The following is a 21,352-nucleotide window of genomic DNA, read 5'->3' as shown; positions in this document are numbered from 1 at the left end:
TGGTCAGTTGTCTTTATTTTGACTGAGAAACACTTGATCGAACCCGGGAGTTTATTGCTAACATACAATTTAAATGTCATTGCTTTAATTATGCAATGCTTTGAAATATTTCTTCGGCTATTGCATATACACAGTTATATTAAATACCTAAAGAAATATGAGAAAGATTATAATGATTCCAGTTGGCACACATGTGATCCGTATGAGAGGTTAGACATGGAAAATTGTACGCTAGTTTACATAATTTCGAATTTTACATTCAATATTCTGCTTTGAAGAAAAGTGGGTGGGATTGTCAAAACAAACTACTATGCATATATTATTGGGAGTCTCGGTAAGGCTGCCCGCCTGTGTCCGACATTTAGTAGGACATATAATATAATCGGACCGATTTTTTGTGCGACGTTCTTACTAGGATTTTCTGACCGACTCTGTAGGACGAGTGCGTTGCTCTATTTTGGTGTTGTATTTTCTTCCTACAAAAATCGGCCACCGATAATCGGTCACAGGCAGGCAGTTTAAGCGATGTAAAATATTTGTTTGGGCCATTGTCCAGCAACTTTAAATAATATTTGGTTAAGGTTTTACCGATAGAGAAAATGACGGGGCTGCAGTATTGTTCGCGCGAGTTACCGCCGCGGTAACATATAAAGGGCTTAAGAAGGGACATGATGGGTTTTAGTCAGTACGAGTCTGACACTCCCTCATGTTGCGTATATAGCCAGATATATAAGAGGAAATAAAACAGTACATAGAGACTTGAAATAAATATTTAATTATAACAACAGCCGATCATGAAAGACGCAGTACAAGTAGAGTATCCAATATATATTTACAATTTACATACATTTTTACAAGACATTACATAGGCACGATGTACCTAAATACGAATTATTTCGTTATTTCGACAAAACTTAACTTCAGTGGCGTTCACGGGATAAAGGAAACTAACATAAAATTAAATTTCTTAAATCTATACTAATATAATAAAGAGGAAACATTTTTTGTTGGTAAAAAATCTTTCACTGTTGAAAAGCTACACTCTTCCCGAGTAACATAGGCTATATTTTATCCCGGTACTAGCAGTAGTTTACACGGGTCGCAGGAGAAACCGCGGGAAATAATCTTCAATTCAGATTTTAATTTCAACAAAATCTGGATAAAAATGTAATTGTTATTTAAGTAGGAATTATCCTGTAACCTTAGATTATAAATTATTGCTGAAAGTTTTTTATCTACATCACTGAAGTTAAGGCGTAACCAAGTCCAAGATATAGATGGGTCACATATATTATGGAATCCGCAAAAAAACTTTTTCTAAAGTCTTTTTACTTTTGGATTCTGGCAAACCATTATTCTTTATTTTTTTTCGATTCATCATTGAACAATGAACACAAAATGATTCTTATTAACATTTTTATTGCATCAATCATTCATCATCTACCAGTAAGTCTGACACCAGTCTAACCAAGGGGTATCAGGTTGCCCGGGTAACTGGGTTGAGGAGGTCAGATAGGACAGTCGCTCCTTGTGGCACACTGGTACTCAGCTGCATCCGGTTAGACTGGAAGCCGACCCCGACATAGTTGGGAAAAGGCTAGGCAAATGATGATCATTCATCATCTAGTGTTTGACACGGTCTAGCACCGATATCGATAATTTTATCGATGAATATTTAATTGTGACATAACCGATTTTCAGTCCCGATTTTGTATTTATTTATGAACGAGTTCATAAGACTGGTGTATTAAAATATATAAATAATCACTAGAGTCTGTAAACTAGGGTTAAGGTATATCCCGGTTTCCATATATTTATGTAAGGAAATAAAATAGAGACAATACAAATGTAAGTGAATGTGACTAACATGCTTTTGGTTTTTCATCGTTCACCTATATTTAATTTATCGATATATGTTATCGACTGAAACAAACATAAAACTTATGCCAGGCTTACAGTAACTTATCGACATAAGAAAGATACAAATGGACATCACTATTAAAAGCGAGTGTGTACATAAACTAGTTTAAATTAAAACTTTGAAGGGAAACACACTGCTCTATAGATACTTAAAAGCTGTGCATACCCAAAACAGAAAATAATCTATAGATAAATACCAAATAAGGGAAATTAATCTATAATAAAAGCCAGTTTTCAATTACGATACAAAACATCGACACATTTTATCGACATCGATATTTTACGCATACATCACTGGGCTTGTTGTAAATGGCAGTATAATTGATCATGGATCATTCATGGAGAATTTCTTATTTTAAAACAGTTTTCCGAAAAAAAGAAAAGCATGCAGTTTTTAACGAAAAATAAATTGAGTTTTGAAGGAGTCTTGAACTAAATAATGCTGATTACAAATCAGACTATTTTCTAATAGACTTGAATCTATTAGAATATTTTTCTAGGTAAGTCTTAAAAAAACATTATATAGCTTCACTAGCTTCCGCCCGCGGCTTCGCCCGCGTAGAGTTCGATTATATCGCGTTTCCAAGAGAATTCTTCAAAGTCTGGGATAAAAACTATCCTATGTTCTTTCTCAAGGTCAACTCTATCTCTGTACCAAATTGTATTAAATTCAGTTCAGTGGTTTAGACGTGAAAGCGTAACAGACAGACTGACAGAGTAACTTTCGCATTTATAATATTAGTAGGGATGTAATGAAATAATTTTGCAAAACTAACCATGTGAAAATAAGTTAAGGTATTTAACAAATATTTTTTCATACAAAACCTACTTAACATCATGGCCGCCATATTGGTCAAAATTGAATTAATTTTTCAATTCATTATAATATTGTCATTTGCATAGGATATTCTATCACATACTTGACAACCATATATTTTTAATAAAACAAAAATGTCCCAAAAATCTTGATTTTGGACGAATTCTGTCATAAATTTGGCTTTTCAAATATCGATTTTATTTCTTTCAATATTTCCATGCTCATTATATTGATATTATCCTTTTAGTAAATATAGAAAAATCTATGTATTTATTGAAGTTAGTATTTCAATATAAATTGCTTTTACATGACTTTTCATATACTAAAAGTCCAAGATTAACACTTTAGGATAAGATCAAAATAGTGAGGTAATAGTACCATTCAATTTCAAATAAACAATTTTTTCAATCAGAAAAAAACTTTCAGACTATTTTGTATCATTTTGAGTAGTATCGACTTCTAAAATACTAGTTTGCCCTGTATCCAATATAGCTTCGGCACTCGGTATAACAATAACATCTACTACTTCCGCACAAGTTTCATCACAAACGGTCGAGTCTTCCGTACTTGCTTTTTTCTCTAAATACTCCGCTATATCGATATCTTCAACACTTTTTGCTAAATCTAATTCTAAATGCTTAGCAATGTCTAAACCTTCATGTATTTTGTCAGCTGAGCAAAAATCTGTAATTTCTGTACATATTTTTTTAACATTTTCTCCAACTAGTGATGTGATGAACTCATCTTGGTTGTTTGTCGATAATCTTACAAGTTGCTGGCTAACATCGATAGTTGAATTATCGCCTAAGGTAAACACTACTTTGGTCTGACTTTGTTCGTTTTCGTTCAGTCTGAGTATTTCTGAGTCAGAATTGTGAGACTTGAGGCTTTTGGTCAAGTCCGAGTTGTCGACTTGTGTTAGTTTCATGTTGTATATGTTGGATTCGCTGCCCATTATCGATGTGGTTGAGTCTTCTAGTGTTGGGAGCTCCTGTAAGTAATATATCGACATAATTAATTAATATTATATCGATTATTTTGAGACCAACCTCCACCTAATTAAAGTATACTGAAATCATTTCTGATCTCTTAAATGTGTGTTTACGGTACATACTACCAGATAACTAATTAATGAAATAATGCAATCTAAATACTTATATCTAACAAGTAACAAGTTTTTAAATTTATTTGTCTATGTACTGTGATAAATCGGAATTCCAAGGCTACTAGCAATTTTTTGGAAAATTCTACAAAACTATTGACATGACTAACTACAGAAATGTAACAAAAAAATGACTTACACTGAAAAATTAGACGAAAAAAAAACACAAAATAGTAAAAAGGTTATGAATTACGGTGATTGTTATTTGTGAATTACGGTGATCACTCTAATAATCGAATTAACACGGATTAAAATACCGAAAAACTATTGATAAAATATATGCTATATACTTAAATTAGTATTTTTTGTAATGAGACCATAAGACAATAATTTTGTCAGTTTAGACTTTTTTATACTGTCAGCTGTGGCTAGATTCAATAAGTATTTTTCTGTAAAAATGTCCTTTCATATCCCAACCGATACCAAAAACTTCCTATTGGATTTTTTGGAAGAATAAGTCAATTTTTTAAAGACTTACCTGATCATCATGATAACTCCCCACACTGCGAGAATGTCTGTGCTTTTTATTCATAGCCGACTGCGGGGATTGGCCGTCTACGGCGTCCTGTGAAATAATTAATTGATTATTAGTATAACAAAGCGGAGAGGAGAAGTTTTTGAAAATAAATAGTATTTGAGTGATAATCTATATAGTTTATAATAAAACTGCATCGTCAGTTTTCTTAAATAAAATAACATCAAAAACTTTTCAAAGTCAAAGTCAAAAACGTTTATTGAAAGTAGGCTAGTTTTTAGCACTTTTTCACGTCAAATTTACAAAAGGACAGCACCCCCAAAACGCCCCCTTTCACCACTTCCTAGCTAGTGTTATGGCTGGGAGGAAGAAGTGGTGAAGAACAAACTTTCCAGCAACACAGCTGTCTATTACAATTTAATTATAATTAAATGACAACTTATACAATTCAATATAGTGTCAAACATGAACTTATTTATTGATACATACCTTAAATCTATTGAACTGTCGATACTTGCAGCGCTCTGATGCGACGAGACTTCTCAGTGACTGCGTTCGAGGACACTGACTGTCGACCAGCCATCGGTAGGAGCCGAACAACTTTGTGGTATCCGACCTGTGAAATAGAGTTTAATTTAGTATGGCAGACTGTTATTGTGTTACATTTATAACAGACTTCAAAAAAGGGGGTCTTTAGTTTGACGTAATTATCTTACGCTGAACAGACTTTGATGTCATTTTAAATTCTGTCAAATTGAGTAGCAGGTATAGGTACATTATTATTGAAAACGGTTTAGTTCTTTTGTCAACCAAACTGTTGAATCAAAACTTATCCAGCCATTTAGCAGGATCAAATTGATATATTGATGACCATGGAACAGTATCAAACATACTCATATAACTCTCTCCTCTCACCTTATTATAGCGTGATACTTACAAATGAAACCAGCTTATGTTAACGGTTTCACCCACGTCCCGACGAACTACTACCCTCACATGAAAAAAGTAGCCTAAAAACTTCAATAAACGGCCTATCTATATTTATAACTATAGATGATACTTACATATTAGCAGAACTATTAAGCAGCCTGTCTGCCAGTCGGTCTGATATCGTTCAGCAGCAAGCCTCGGCCGACGACCAGCTGGCCGATACACTTGTTGAGCAGGAAGTGTTATATCTCACTATATAATATCAATATTAGTATAGATAATACTTACATATTAGCAGAACTATTAAGCAGCCTCTGTAGATTAGCTAGTGTCGGTCTAATATCGCTCAGCGGCAAGCCTCGGCCGACGACCAGCTGGCCGATACACTTGTTGAGCAGAAATAATGCGTAGCGAAATAGTGTTATGTCGCCGCCTCGGGCGAATAGTGGTATACTGAAAAATATAAGGTCAATGATTTATAATTTTGTATTAAAATTCATAAAAAACAGATATATGTCGCTGGGGAGTGCGTTGCGCCCACTGACCTCAATATTTACTACTGGACAGGCTGTTGTCAACGTGCTTTTGTGCCCGTTTGATAATCGCCATTTTGGCGCTGTTAGACGTAGCGAGTGTTCGTGGTACTAAAATTATTTAACAGTGAACCAATGAACAAACACGTCTCTCACAGCCATTTGAAATTATACGTCAAAATTAGTTCTGTGGACACTCGCTTAGACGATATTGGCGCTTCAAATGGGCACAAAAAAATTGCTGACAAACGTACGGAACAGCCGGTCCAGTGTGTAATTATAGAGGTCAGTGGTTGCGCCACTTCTTTCCCGCCAAAAACACATAGGAAGTTTGAAGGCTGGCCGTTTTTGGGGGTTGTCTCCTGTATTTTAGTAACTCCACAACCAAATCAAATAAATATAGATTCTTACAAGAGAAGAAAGATTTTTTCAAGTGAAAAAGCTTATAGAACATAGCCTTCTCTCTATAGACTTCTATATATTATTATATTATATAGGTAAACTCGGCACAAATTATGTCCTTAAACTGATTTATATGAACGGGGGATATTCTAAGATAGTTGGGGTGTATCATTCGGCTAATATTCGGATATAGTTAATAGAACTTTAAAAAATGCTCAGAAAAGCATTTTTTCGACTTACATGAACGAATAAGATTTTTTTTTTAAATATTCATCAACTTATAAACTTTTCGCACACAAAATAGAAACTTACTTCGGATCAGGCAAATCAGGCGTTATATCCAAGATCTTGCTAGCCGACCCCAGTAGCGTTATCTTATATCTCAAGGGCTGATGTAACAACGAAGCGGCTAGGCAGGTCGCTTGAGCCGCGAAGCCGGCAGCCACGGAGTCGGAGATAGGGTTCGTGCCTCGGGGAGACTCGTCACCACAAACGGGAAGAGGTACCCCGATTATAGTCCATGTTGTTGCGTCCCTCTGTAAAAAATGAAGATTTTAAGATCTTTAATATGTAGGTTTACAGAGTTTTAGAAAAAAGGTCGATAAGAACACTTAATTTTTTCCAGAATCATCATAAAATGCGTTATATACCGCTGATTTCTATAACCCATCTATCTGTTGACTTGAAATTACAAATTGATACTTGCGATAATTTATTTCACGGTGTCATTACGGGAAAGTAATTCAATAATTTTTCAACTTACCCGTTTAAATTCACAATGTTGACTTACCCGTTCTATATTCACCATTGTTTAACTCACCTATTCTATATTCATCAATTATTTGACTCACCCGTTCTTTATTCTCCACTTTTTCGACTTACCTGTTCTATATTCTCCAATTTTTTGGACTTACGCGTTCTATATTCACCATTTTTTTTAACTTACCTGTTCTATATTCACCATTTTTTCGACTTACCTGTTCTATATAGAATATCTGATGCAACTGCCTCAGCAATTCAGTCCTCTGTGCGGAGAGTGAATGGTGTGAGGAGGCGGCTAGCTCTCGCACGGCGGAGCAAGACTGTCGAGTCTCCTTGACGCTGTCATTTCGACGGGAGAGCGAGTGGTAGTTCTGCATTAGTTCTGTGCCTGGAATATTTGGGGCAGTTTAGATGTTTTGGCTAATTATATCTAGTAATTACCATATTTAAGGGAATAACTAGATTTCACCAGCTTCCTGGAGGAAGTGTCTTTTCCGCATCCGGATAAAACATACACATTAGTCTTTGTATAAGCTAAAATACTGATAAGTTTTATAAAAATCCGTTTGCGGGACCAAAAATGGCGGTAAACGTAGTTGTCAACAAAAAAATTGAGCAAAATTAAATGTTTTATTTTAGCTTGATTATAATTTTGTCTCGTTCATGGATACACAGAAAATACATTGAAATTAATTTGGTCTCTAGATTATGTTTTACCATGTAACCTGAAAATCATTATCCCCAACAACAAATATTAGAACACAAGCCCCGCCATTATACCCGCATCACAAGGAACCCGCTTTCCACACCCGGAAAAAATCTAGCGTATCCTTTCTCAGGCTCAGACTATTGGTGTATCAAATACATATTTTAATTCGGTTCAGTAGTTTAGCGTGAAAGCGGTACAGACGGACAAGTTACAATATACACAGAAAAGCCTCCAATACTTAGCAGACATATTACAAAAGACCATCATCTCCCATCTAATCGTCCCAACTATGTTGGGGTCGGCTTCCAGTCTAACCGGATGCAGCTGAGAGTACCAGTGCGTCACAAGGAGCGACTGCCTATCTGACCTCCTCAACCCTGTTACCCGGGCAACCCAATACATACAAAAGACTAACAACCCATAACGGCTCATACAATGACCCATAAGACCATAAAAAATGCATCCTTACACTCACCAACATCCTGATTCTCTTCGAACAGTTTAGCATGCCTTTCCTTCAGTTTTCTTATATTTGTAAGTTTACTATCTCTTTCATCTGATAATATAATTCGCTTGAACCTCAAGATTTCCAATTGTTTTGTTAGCCTTACGTGTTCTGCTCGTTGAAAAGGCGAAGGTTTTGACTGAAAAAATAAGGACTTATGTAAGAAGAGAAAAATACATAATGTACTTTATTATAGGCGAATAAGGTCGAAAATGCATTGTGGAACATTTTTTGTGTGTCAGACTCTTACTGACTAAAACCCATCATGTTCCTTCTTAACCCCTTTATGTACCAGGGCCGCGGTAGCTCGCGCGAACAATCCCGCAGCTCCGGCAGGCCTAGGCCGTGGTGGGCCCGACCTTATAGGCCTTATGATAAGATAGATATTTACTTTAAATATTATTAAGTCATTTTCCTGTTCAAAGGACCATGCCCATCTGTGCCCCAGTAACGCCCAGAGAAAGTATATTACAAGATAGCCCTATTAAATAAAAACTAGAATTATGATGATAATTTGAAGTCTTAAAAAGCACCGGTTAAAAAATAAAAAAAAATAAGACATTCTTGTTGATATTGCAGTACATGACATCGTTTCAATCATGCTTTATTTATTACGGTCTGTAATCTCGTCCTATGGCCCATGTATATATTCATTTACTGTATACAATATATTCAAATAACTGACATGTTTATCTAATAACATACAATTAAGTCATGAATTCATGATGATCATGCAGTTCCTAGTGAAAAACTAATAGCAATGCTGTCTATAAACGATAAAATGTATAAAAAACCAGTGGGAATTTATCATGTTTAATGTCCAATATCTTCTGAATCGGTGCTTTATATAATATTAAATCTAGATATCTTACAAATATGGCTGTAAAGCTATCGTATGACATAGAACTGGAATTTGGGCATTGCATGGCGTTGCTGACTTTTGACTCCATACTAATATGGGCATGATCCTCCTGGGAAATTCATCAACGAAATTGATAAATAAATTTCGATTTTTTATCAATTGACGCAGTGTGATAGCTCATCGATAGTGCAATAATTCAAAATAAAATAAAAATCCTTTCTAATCGCAGATTACTACACTTCTATGTATAAAATAAGCTTATAAATAAAACATATGTTTGCTTACCTTAAAAGATAAGAGATCATTCAATTTTAGAGTGAGTCTCGGCCCATTGGACACCACAGGCCGGTCTTCCTTTACCCTTCCATTCTTTACACTCAAATCAGTTTGTGACGAAGATTTATCTTTATCTAAACTATCCCCATCATCAGGGGAGAACAAATTCCTCTGGGATTTACTCTTGAACTTCATCCTGACATCACCAGCCTCGTCCTGAGACGGCCAATCATCACTTGTCAATGCAGACTTCTTATATATCCTCTCCTTAATTTCTTGCACAGCCTCCTGCCTTTTCTTAATAGAGTATTGAAGCAAATGCAATTTTTGCAGCTTCGTCGCGTTGTAACTCGGCCTTATTTCCGATTTTAGGAAGTTAAGGGCCATATACCTGTATTTAGGGACTCCATCCGCCTCATTTCTCAAGTCATAACTCTCTGCCGTTTCACTTAAGTCTACGTTACAAGATAAATCTTCTTTCGTCGTGTTTTTACAAACATTATCACAGTTTACGCTTGATGTGTATTCTTTAACGTCTAAATTTTCGGGCGAATGTTCGTATATATGGTTTGAGGCGTTTGGATCGCCTTTACCATATTCCGAACTTTCATCTCTTCTCCTAAAGTAATCTCGTTGACTTTGACCGATGTTTAAGCTAGCTGACGTCCTTAAAGTTGGGAAGTTCTGCTGAAACCCCCTTTCGACCGGACTGTGACTTTTCGAATACTCCTTATCCGACTTCCTACTATACTTACTAGGAGAAATGGACCTCGATTCTTTACCTAACTTATGATTCAATATATGTTTAGGTTCTAAATTGATTTTGGATAGATTGGTCCTACCAGAGGAATCTGAAGATAAAGAACCAGGATCCAACTCATTTTCTGGTGGCATAACGTCTAGTTTGAGACTTTTATATGAGCAGAAGTAGCCACCATGCATTTGTAGAACTAATGTGTTGCTTTTGAAACAGTCTGAGGTGAAATTGGAAGCTAGATTTGCCCCTATGTACCGGAGACCACTGAAGTAAACGCCCCATGTCTGTATAACAGTATCTTGGGGTAGTTTCGTATTTTCGTCATTGGGGTGTAATATGTGGCACCAAATACGAATAACGACATTGGTTGACGACATACGATGCGTCGATTCTGTAACAAGTTAATAATAAATAAATAAATATAGCGACACACGGGCGGTTAGCCTTTGGTAAGCTATTTATTAGCTGTGTTATGGGTGCTAACACTACTGATAAAATACATATTCTTTATAGTTATACTACTAATATTATAAAGAGGAAAACTTTCTTAGTTTGTAATGGATAAATTCAAAAACTACTGGACCGATTTTAAATATTCTTTCACCATTAGAAAGGTACATTATCTACGAGTAACAAAGGCTATATTTTATCCCGGTACGGACAGTAGTTCCCACGGGACACAGGGGAAAAGCTAGTATATTATATACTTATAAATACATATTATAACACCTAGACCAGAGCCAACAAGCATGCTCATCACAAAAGTTGACCTTACCGGGAATGGAACCCAGAACTATCAGTTCGGCATTCCGGCATAGTGACCATTGCGCCAACGAGGTCTGACGTGAATTGATGAGTCAATGGTGACGCGATAGAATTTCCTAATAGCTAGTTGATAAGGCTGGTAAATAATATCTTTGTTGTGTGTGAATGATGTTCTGTTATGATATAGTATAGAGGTTTATTTGTACTGACGTGTGTTTTTGAGAAATTAGATAAAAAATAAGCAGTTAATTTGAGAAACAATAGACATTAAACAGTTGTTTAAAACATTCTTTACAAAAAGGGATAATAACATCGTTTACTTTAACAACTCGGTAACTGACTCATACAAATAAACATAATTATCTTAATTTTAGACCCGCATAGGTCATTCAACTTTATCATGTGTCCAGGCCTTATTTTCAACAGTTTATTGTAATTCAACTAATCTACATAAATTGTAACATACAAAAATGTTCTGCATTTACCATAAGCATGGAAAACCTAAACTAAATTGAATAGAATTTAAGTGGACACAAAAAAAATGCAAAATGATTTAACTAAAAACATTTTAGTTTTTATTTTCGTTGTAGATAAACCAAATTAAACTTGTCATAAAATAACGCACGAACTATGGCCTCCTATTAAATTTTACACCAAGTTTTGAACAACAGAACATTAATTCAGCAATTCGCATGATAAGGATTGACACACATTCCGTCAGTTGTAATAGTGAAATGAGTCACTCTATCAACAAATTAACTGTTTAACTGTTTTGTTTAATCTCCATGTTTTGTTTATTGTTTTACTAATATCTATGACAAGCCAATTTCCCGCCGTAAAATTACTGCCCATGCCGGGATAGAATATAGCCTACGCTACTCGGGAAGAGTGTAGCTTTAAAACAGTGAAAGATTTTTTCAAATCAGTTTTAGGGTAAAGGCTCCGAAACTACAAACAAACAAACAAAAAAAATTCCCTTTTTAATATATTAGTACAATATACATATAATTATGAACTATGAATTTAACTGTTACGATTTACTTATGTCTGTTATGTTAGAGATAAAGGTTATGAGTGGTTCAATCAAATTTTTGATCTGACTCATGAATGTACGTCATTTGACGAGAAAAGGCCTATTTATACAGACTGGACTTTAACTTCTCTACTACTTAAAATATAACTTGACAGATTGAGAACTTTTTTGAAAAGACTCGAAAAAATGACATCACATTCTCAATTCAGATGTTATTTTTTTTGTGTATTATGTAAGGAGTTCACCTTATACATAGTTTAAGAGATATTTATTTTTGTACCTGAGTCAATCTCCTTCCACTTTGGGTGCGGAGAACAAATTCTCTCACTGGTATAGAACGGTGCCGACATGGTAGTGTGATGCAGTGTCAGATAGAAGCTGCACGGAGACGTACACCATTCAGGTGGTCGGATATTGTAACCCACTATCTGGAAATTAGAAAAATATATTTTAAAATATTGGCAAAAATATGTAAAATGGCTATTCTTGAGGTAGATCAGTCATTAACTGTCTACCTACACGGTTGAAAAGGCAGTCGCTCCTTATAAAACACTTGTACTCTGGTGAGACTGGTAGCCAACCCCAACATAGTTGGGAAACGGCTTGATAGATGATGAAGGTTATTGATTGATCTCAGAAACCCCAAGTGCATGTAGGCAAATTTTTAGCATTTAGTAAAATGCTGGTACTAGTTTGCATCTGGGTAAGACTGGAAGTTAACCCCAACATAGTTTAGGAAAAGGTTAGGCTGATGATTATTTTTTGGCATAAACAGAACATACAGTCTAGATAATTAAATTAAAACATGTACATTTAACAGTCTGAACAATAAATTATATCAACTGACAAAACACTGGGTATGACATATACCCTATTTACATATTTATTGTATACAGTGTGAATTTAGCTTAATGCAAATAGTCACTTCATTATAAAAACGGTGTAGTTGCATAATTTTTCTACTTGATATGCAAGCAACAGAATCTGAATCAGAACTTTGATTTCAATCATATAAGGACTGAATGCATCAATGGTAAACCTACTTATTATATGCAAGTTTATAAGTATGTGAGTCTTTATATGTATTATCTTTCATGCTAAAACTACTTAATTTTGATAAAACTTTGCAGTCACAGAAACTCAAAGAAACAGTACCCTCGGAATGCAGGTAATGAATGAATTTGCAACAATGCAATAAACTATACCAATTGTATACGCATTACTTCACAATATTGACAAAACAATTTTATATCACTGTATTTCTTATCTAAAGCCAATTTTTCAAGCCAAGTGTTTAAATTGCACCTGCTATTTTTAATTTTTGACCTTGAACGGATGGACTTATCTATGCATTCTCTTAATTAAAATATTTAAACAACTTGATGTCATTTAAAAACATCATATATGCCTTTTTATTCTTTTTACATCCTTGGCAGTCGTCACGGGTAGTCAGAAGCCAGTAAGTCTAACCAAGGGGTATCAGGTTGCCCGGGTAACTGGGTTGAGGAGGTCAGATAGGCAGTCGCTTCTTGTAAAGCACTGGTACTCAGCTGAATCCGGTTAGACTGGAAGCTGACCCCAACATGATTGGGAAAAAGGCTCGGAGGATGATGATGCCTTTTTATTGTCCCACTGCTGGGCTGCGGCCTCCTCTCACACAGAGAAGGATTGAGTGTTAATCAGCATGTGCACTCAATGCAGATAGGTTTGAAACACTATGAATAACATATGTTGATCCTACTGATAGATTCAAATTTCAAATTAATATAATATCTTATAAGAACATTCAGGTATATAGGAGATTTACAAGGTAGGTACTCAAAATTAATTTATAGTAATTACATAGTTAAATTTTTTGTTTTATAAGCTTTCATATTCATCATATTTTTTAAAAACAACATACTTAATAATGTGGCCTAAAAGTTAACTTTAACTAATATAGGTACCAGGAAAACTACGAAAAAAACGAATTTTAAAGCCATTGGTATTAAGATAACATCTCTTTATGGACAAAAGTTGAAATACGAGTGTTCCAAATGATATTTACTGCTCAACAACAATGAATTAATAGTTTAATAATGTCATTGATGACAATAAAAATATTGTCACGCATTCATGCCGTGAGAGCGTAGGCGTCTGTTAGTAAACCTTCGAGAAATCCTTATAGGAGAATTCTTAGTACATTTAAGTAATAAATACCTGTATTAAGCTGCGTAATCGCAGCTGCTGGGTGGCCAGCGGAGTCCATTCCCTACACCTAGGTCTGCCAAACATTCCTCAAGTAATCTTTATGACAAAAAATAACAAAGGTTTACAAGCACTGTATTAGCACAAATCACGGTAATAATCACAATTTAAATATAGAACATAACATTTTCAGTACTGATCAGCGAAGCGATTCTATTAAGATGAGTTAATTTCCTTTTTTTACAAAGAAAAATAAATAAAATGCATTGTTCAGCTGACTTGAGTACTCGAAAACGTCAAATTAATTATTTTCGTGGGCCACATCAATGATGATTCGAAACTACCATGAGGAAGTAGTAGGATCTCGATTTAAAGTTTTTATTTAATTTATTGATTTATTTTCGCAACGATAATGACTTCAATTAATTTAAGATTTTACCGTGAATGTAGATGGATGTAGATAAATATTAAATTATAAAATGTATTTTTCCAAAATACTCTTTTCTGCCAACATCTCTTAACAACTCTTTTCTACATAAGAAAAACGTTGTTTATTGCAACCCAGAGCAAAACGTTTCGTTACTTGCAGAAATCTGAAACTTTTGATGTAGATAAAAAAAAAAAATTATTTATCTTATTACATAGGTATGTCGAAAGTGTGAGATTTCTCAATGTTTACGAATTTCAAATGTGATATTGCGTCAAACATGACTGCGCTTTTATTTTTAGATATCCACGTAAAGCAGAAGTGAGGTAGTGTAGTGGTGATGAGCACTCTGATAATATAATAGCAAACTTCCTTCTACTAAGTAGGTATGGTCCTTGCGTGTTCTTGAAAGTATCCACCAAATAGCAGTAGTCAGGGACCGGGGACTATCTACCTATAACTACCTAGGAACTCTACCATCTGCCAATACAATAAATAACTAAGTAGAAATAAATAATACCTATCTATCCAGTTTATATTATACTTACGCATTATGCAGACCTACGTGTTTTACGTCCTGAGAAAGCTACATAGTTTTATAATGCCGAATATCTAACAGCCTACAAAATATAGCCATAGGTAACTCCAAAAAAGGCCCAGCAGTAAACGAACAACATTGCTCGGACGCGATTCTACTAATTTTACATAAAAGTGACATACGATTCACATCCGACTGAGATCCAATCACGACTCAATTACGATTAAAGAGTATGTGGTATTCCGCTATTTTTACTTTCAAACAGACGTTTTTATCCATTTCTGTGATTCAATAATGAATCGTATTGTCTGTAAATGATTTACAATTGCAATATGATTGTAGAGCAAACTACCGTATAGACCAAATGGCATACCAATCGAATGTCATTGGAATACGATTGGTCTTTTATTAGTAGCAGAATACCCGATATGGTTAAAACTGCTATTGCGATTCAATGTCTATTTAATTTTGATATTATTAACTTAGGAGAATCGGGCCCCTGTATGAGAAACAAAGTCCCTTTAAATGATAACGCTACCTACTGAAACCAACTTACAACTTATGATCAACATAAAAACAACTTCAATTAACGTTTTCTAATCGAAAATTGCATTAAAATTTTATGGCTCTTCGACTGCAGATAGCAGTTTCCTTTAGGTGTCATGAGGTGTTTTTTCGTTATTTTTATACTTTGTTTCATACGAAGATTTACTGATGGGGTAAGTCCCTTTCCTAATAGGTACCTATACTATCTATATCTCGCGTTTACACCCACTTCCTAAAGGAACTAACTACTCCCTACACTTGTCTGGTATGTCTGTCTATTAAAACTATCCTGCTAGCTAGACTGTTAGCTACCTCTTACAAAAAAGGTTAATTCATTAGCGCGAAGTAACAAACACACATTCCCACCCATGTCTTTTTTTTTAACGACGTCAAAATTCATCAATTCCCCTCCCGCTGTGGGTTAGTAGCGGTGAGGAAGTGTCAGACTCTTACTGACTAAAAACCATCGTGTTCCGTCGCAGGCCTTTTATTTACCAGGGCCGCGGTAACTATTTCGAACAATCGCGCAGCCACCTTCATAGAATCACGATTCCTCTTCATTAAGTACCTAACACCCTAACTTTGGCACCAATCAGAAAATATTTAAGTACAATTAAGATAACCATTTTTTTGAAAATGCATTCTTTTTAATATAGCAATACCTCTTGGAAGGCCGTGCTGACGACTCTGATAACAATGACATAGTCGTTCTAGAAGAAAAGGTTAATAACGATTCAGGGGACGGGTCAAACGATGCAACATTTCGAGGAGACGAAGAAGATGATGATGAAAAAGATGAGAAAGATGTGACGCAAGCTAAGGACTCGTCTCTGGAAGCTAACACAGAGGCTCCCCAATCAGACGAAGAGGGCAAAGGAGCCGTGCTTGAAAAGGATAAGAAAGTATTTACGGTAAGTAGGTAGTAGACTAATCTAATACATAGAGTTAAAAGAAGATCTTGTAAGTACCTTCTCGACGTCAACTGATTCCTGAAGACCATAAACGACCATAAACATCGAGGTAGGTCTACCTCTAGTAACTTGCCCAAGACGTTAAAAAAAGTAGGTAGGTATAGCTCAAGCAAGGCTTGATAAAATGCCTACAGAGCACAATGAATAAGATAGGCTTGCTCTTAAATCGTGACATGTACCTACGTTGTCGTTCTAAACCGCGTAGGTATCTACGAGTAAAGAAATCAACATCATCAGCATTAGCCTTTTTATCGTCTGCTAAGCACAAGCTTCCTCTTACACAGAAGGATTAAGCGAATTTCACTTTGAAGGGTTAAGGAAAGAACAAACCTTAAAACAACTCATTTTTAGGGTTGCGTACCCATAGGTTAAAACGGGAGCCTACTGTCACCAGGCTGTATCTCATGAACCGTGATAGTTAGAGAGTTGAAATTTTCACAGATGATGTATTTCTGTTGCCGCTATAACGCTATGAAAACTAGAATAAAATAAACATTTTGGGGGCTTCCATACAACACGTGATTTTTTTTGCTAATTTTTGCGCTTTGTTCGCGATTCTAATAGGTATATATAACTACCTTTATCCATAGCCAAAATATTCTTTGTTTTCTCAGGATACAGTACAAAGGTATGCAAGCGAGATGGCAGCAGGCGACAACCATGATCTTATTGGTCAGAACATACACATTAAACAATCCAATGCCTATAACGACCTCGGCAGAAGATTTGTTCCACAATACCAGTATACGGGAGTAAGTTTATATCTTATCTACTACCCGCTCCGGCTTCGCACGGGATAATTATATTTCCCCACTATTTAATGTATATTATTATACATATAAACCTTCCTCTTTAATCACTCTAAAAAAAATCGGTTGTGTAGTTTTGAAGATTAAACGTACAAAGGGACACGGGGATAGAAAAAGCGACTTTGTTTTATACTACCTATGTAGTGATTGATCTTCAAAATAATTTCAACGAGTGTAGGTACGAGTTGCGTGCTGAAAACTAGCTCCGACTGCAACTGCCGACAGCACTTGCAGCGACTGCATGAAATCTGCTGCATGAAATCGACTGCAGAACGTACGATCGGCAGTTGCAGTTACCTATTTTTTTCCTCTGTGCGAGATGATAATTCGTTCAAAATAACAGATTGTGTTAATTAAACTTATGACCCTCATATTAATCACTCAATCAAATAATTTTGAACAGCCATCCAAAGCCGCTGCTGCTGAACATAACGAAGATCTTGTACCCGAAAAGGTGGGCATTGAATATTTATTTAATCCGTTTGTAGTTCTACTAGACTCCACGTCCAAAGTCACGATATGTGCATCGGAAAGTATGTTAAGCTGACGATTTCAGCCCCCGTTTGTACATCTTCGGTAGTCTTTCATCATCCTCCGAGCCCTTTTCCCAACTATGTTGGGGTCGGCTTCCAGTCTAACCGCATGTAGCTGTGTACCAGAGCTTTACAAGGAGCGACTGCTCTATCTGACCTCCTCAACACAGTTACCCAGGCAATCCAATACCCCTTGGTTAGACTGGTGTCAGACTTACTGGCTTCTGACTACCCGTAACGACTGCCACGGATGTTCAATCTTCGGTAGTCTTTTGGGATTTTTATTATTCTTCGGGTTCATGTGGCTGCATTTACAATGATTCGTGGTTTTGTTGGGGAGAACTACGTTCAGCAGTGGATATAGCGATATGCTGATTATAATTTTGCGAATTCTTTTATTTTCCCAGGCTCCCCCAGAACTAGTATTAGTGGTTGCAAAAGAGTCGGCCTTGTTGGGACCCGATAAAGATGTGGATAATGATCTCGATCAGAAAAAGATATTAAGATCTGGGGTAAGTCGTCATCTTCTGACGTAGGTACCTATTCAAAGCACCACCGAGTCAGCTGCGCACTTACCTAAAATCAGAACTAAAGCTTGGTAAACATTTATATGAGTTGATGATGATCAGTGATTTTTAGATTTTATGAGTATGGGAGAGAATTTATAGGAAGCATACCTACATGAGGGAGTACGGGTGTTCATTTGGAAGTAGCTGAGTAAGAACATAAAAAGAAGAGATGTGCAAAGTCACCAGTAAATTGGATTGTCCGCCAGTGGCTATCAACGCTGATCTGAAAAGATTTCTCGGTGGACCTATCAATGTTGACCAAAGTTGTAGAATTTTAAGTAATGCACACGTATTCAGTGCCTCAATGAGTGAACGTTTTTTTAAGGATTACTGGGATGGAGTGTGGAAGGAAGAAATCGCTCCGAAGTCTGCATTACGGTCGGGAACAGAGAAAAACACAGAGAAAAAAGTTCTTGTAAGTCTTTATTTTTATTACTTCTTTTACTGTGTCTGTTAACAATAAGTGAACATAAGAACTGTTGAACAGATTTAAATGCAGTTTACTGATAGATGGAAAATGATTTAGTTTCATGAAGAAAGTACCTTAGTCTATCCTAGACTGAAATAATAATTAACTGAATTATGTAATTTTCCAGGGATCAATAAAAGCAAAAGTGAAACCAGGAACGGAATTTTACAAAGTGGTGTCCAGAATGAAGAAAATATCTCCACGATTACTTTATATTATAAATAAAAAACAGCTTTAAATTCATTAAACAATCCCGTACCAAGTACCTACCTATTTTATCATAGTGTTACCAGACATTATTTTTCATAGAGGTACAAGGCAAACTTATAGTTTACACAAATGCGTAGCAGATTGGTAATTTTTATTAATACTGTCTGCGGCATTTTTTGCGAGTTCCCCTGAGAAGGCTTAAGTAGACATCTATAGCGCTCCAGTTGTGTTTTAGTCAGTAACCACAGGGGCTAGAGCATCTGAAGATTTCTCATATCCAAAAATCACCACCACTCAATTTAAAAATAATCCTTGGTAAAGATAGCTAGGACAGATTGACGATACTTAGCCAGAAGCCAGTAGGTCTGGCCACTAGTCTTACCAAGGGAAATTGGGCTGCCCGGGTTACTGAGTTGCGGAGATCAGATAGGCAGCCGCTCCTTGTAAAACACTGGTCCCTAGCTGCATCCGGTTAGACTGGAAGCCGACCACAACATAACACCTACTTGGAAAAAGTCTAGGCAGATGACATGATGTCACGTCGACTCTTTTACCATTGTTCAGTTAATAGGATGTAGACCGAGGAAAAGATGGATTGACTGCCTGAAAGAGGACATGAATAAGAAGGGAGTGGATGTTAGTATGACGTCTGACAGAGAGGAATGGAAGAAAAATATACAGGAAGAAGAAAGTTAATAGGTTGGTAATAAAAACTCCACAATAATTTACAACACCATCATTAATGGGATCCTTTACAAAATGAATGACAAGATTATTAGTTTTATACCCCTGCATTGGGTTGCGTGTTTCAACCGGCTTAACATATCCACATTTCAGTATTTTATCTTTCAAACTCTCATATTTTGCTTGTTGTATATCTATTGCCATTATTCTTAGTTCGTCTAACACCTTTCCAGTATCGGAGATTCTTTTTGTTTCATTGTACAAGTAATATGTTGAGGTAACATACTTGTTCATGTGTGTTATGATCTCTTTCATTCGTCTTTCGTGGCCGCTTGCCCTTGCAGCTGCCCGCGCCCTATCTACCGTAGGTCCTACAGATTTTTGAGATCTTTTTCTAGTTGTCAAACTTCCTTTTCTGAGGTAACGATTTTCATTTTCAGCTTCGATAGAATCTTTCCCTGCTTTTAGAATTTCGTCAGATAAATTAGTGTCGTTTATAAGCCTTTGTAATTCTTCGTCATTGGTACTTAATTCTTTTTCGGTAGTTGTATTAGGAACTGCAATAAGGGTCTGGTTTGTGAATTCGGTTAAATATTCTTCAATTGTTGTGTTATTTCGATCGTTTGTGGTGATTTTGAAGTCTTGCAAGTTAGTTGTTGACACGAAATTCTTGTGCGCTAATATTACGACCATGGTATACTGAAAAATAAGTACTAATTAGTAAGAAACTAATGGCATGTATGACCCCTTATAAGCAAGTTCTCGTAGAGACAAATTCCTTCAATAGATTTTCAACCTTATCACAATAGTGGAAAGTTAATGTTCGATTAGTAAGATTTTACATATTCGAGGAGGTTGACCTGCTGGCATCTGTACAATAAGGTTTGGGCAAAAAAAACGACAAAGTGGGATACATGTCATTGATTGATGCCGGGGCTGCGGGTTGTTCGAAAGAGATACCGCGGCCCTGGTACATAAAAGGCCTATGACGGAACACGACGGTTTTAGTCAGTAAGAGTCTGACACTCCCTCACCGATGCTAACCCACAGCAGGAGGGGTCATTTGATGATTTTTGAAGTCGTTAAAAAAATGACATTGGTTGATAGTAGGTCCCTACATACATGCAACAATTTCAAAAAAATATAATCAAACAATGGTAAAATTACTTACAAATATCCAAAATAACAAAGAATTAATGGTATCCATTGTTGCTGCAGTGTTCATGCACAATGAGAAAATTAATTGATATAACTTTAATTAGGCTCTGACTGTACCCTAAGTCATAAGAAATCACAGAATTTGTCTAGATGAAAAGCTAGTACCTATATTTAAAATCCATTATAAGATGTAGATGAAACTTATCAGTCATATACCGAGAAGTGGCTCCTTCGGGAAGCGGGTGAAACCACGGGTAACAGCTAAGTTTTCAATAACATATACATTAAATCATAATTTTACAATTTATTGGACTTGTTAGTTATTTGTACAAAAACTAAAACA

At 35.8% G+C, this 21,352-nt stretch overlaps 2 protein-coding genes across 3 annotated transcripts; one reads left to right on the top strand and one right to left on the bottom strand.

Annotated features, from left to right (window-relative positions):
* Positions 1-752: 752 nt before the first annotated feature.
* LOC110378000 (uncharacterized) lies at positions 753-14,416 on the bottom strand. Of its 2 annotated transcripts, none has more exons than XM_064042296.1 (10): positions 14,108-14,416; positions 12,189-12,336; positions 9,363-10,501; positions 8,180-8,354; positions 7,217-7,389; positions 6,552-6,775; positions 5,593-5,757; positions 4,864-4,990; positions 4,378-4,464; positions 753-3,728 (listed from the first exon to the last, which is right to left on the bottom strand). In XM_064042296.1, exons 1-10 carry the CDS (start codon positions 14,180-14,182, stop codon positions 3,165-3,167), a joined length of 2,877 nt encoding a protein of 958 aa, XP_063898366.1. In that variant the 5' UTR covers positions 14,183-14,416; the 3' UTR covers positions 753-3,164. The 2 variants fall into 2 exon arrangements, with proteins under 2 accessions (XP_063898366.1, XP_063898367.1); XM_064042297.1 differs by having other exon boundaries at positions 8,186-8,354.
* A 1,232-nt stretch (positions 14,417-15,648) lies between these two features.
* On the top strand, positions 15,649-19,195 carry LOC110377999 (uncharacterized). The gene is made up of 7 exons (XM_049851784.2): positions 15,649-15,779; positions 16,263-16,517; positions 17,192-17,329; positions 17,790-17,840; positions 18,327-18,431; positions 18,814-18,903; positions 19,085-19,195. Exons 1-7 carry the CDS (start codon positions 15,723-15,725, stop codon positions 19,193-19,195), a joined length of 807 nt encoding a protein of 268 aa, XP_049707741.2. The 5' UTR covers positions 15,649-15,722.
* Positions 19,196-21,352: the final 2,157 nt, after the last annotated feature.

Source organism: Helicoverpa armigera, chromosome 28, assembly GCF_030705265.1.
Source record: "Helicoverpa armigera isolate CAAS_96S chromosome 28, ASM3070526v1, whole genome shotgun sequence".
NCBI classification, from domain to species: Eukaryota; Metazoa; Arthropoda; class Insecta; order Lepidoptera; family Noctuidae; genus Helicoverpa; species Helicoverpa armigera.
Note: the sequence above shows the minus strand (reverse complement) of the source record. Positions and strands in the feature narration are given on the sequence as shown.

Bases quoted from the DNA above. Each gene is read 5' to 3' on its own strand.
- LOC110377999 (XM_049851784.2), top strand. From the start codon at position 15,723: ATGAGGTGTTTTTTCGTTATTTTTATACTTTGTTTCATACGAAGATTT. The intron at 17,841-18,326 runs GTGGGCATTGAA...TTATTTTCCCAG, and splicing joins AAGATCTTGTACCCGAAAAG to GCTCCCCCAGAACTAGTATT. The intron at 18,904-19,084 runs GTAAGTCTTTAT...GTAATTTTCCAG, and splicing joins ACACAGAGAAAAAAGTTCTT to GGATCAATAAAAGCAAAAGT.
- LOC110378000 (XM_064042296.1), bottom strand. From the start codon at position 14,182: ATGTTTGGCAGACCTAGGTGTAGGGAATGGACTCCGCTGGCCACCCAG. The intron at 6,776-7,216 runs GTAAGTCGAAAA...CATTTTTTACAG, and splicing joins AGATATTCTATATAGAACAG to AGGGACGCAACAACATGGAC. The intron at 4,991-5,592 runs GTAAGTATTATC...TCTATTTCACAG, and splicing joins CTTAATAGTTCTGCTAATAT to GTCGGATACCACAAAGTTGT.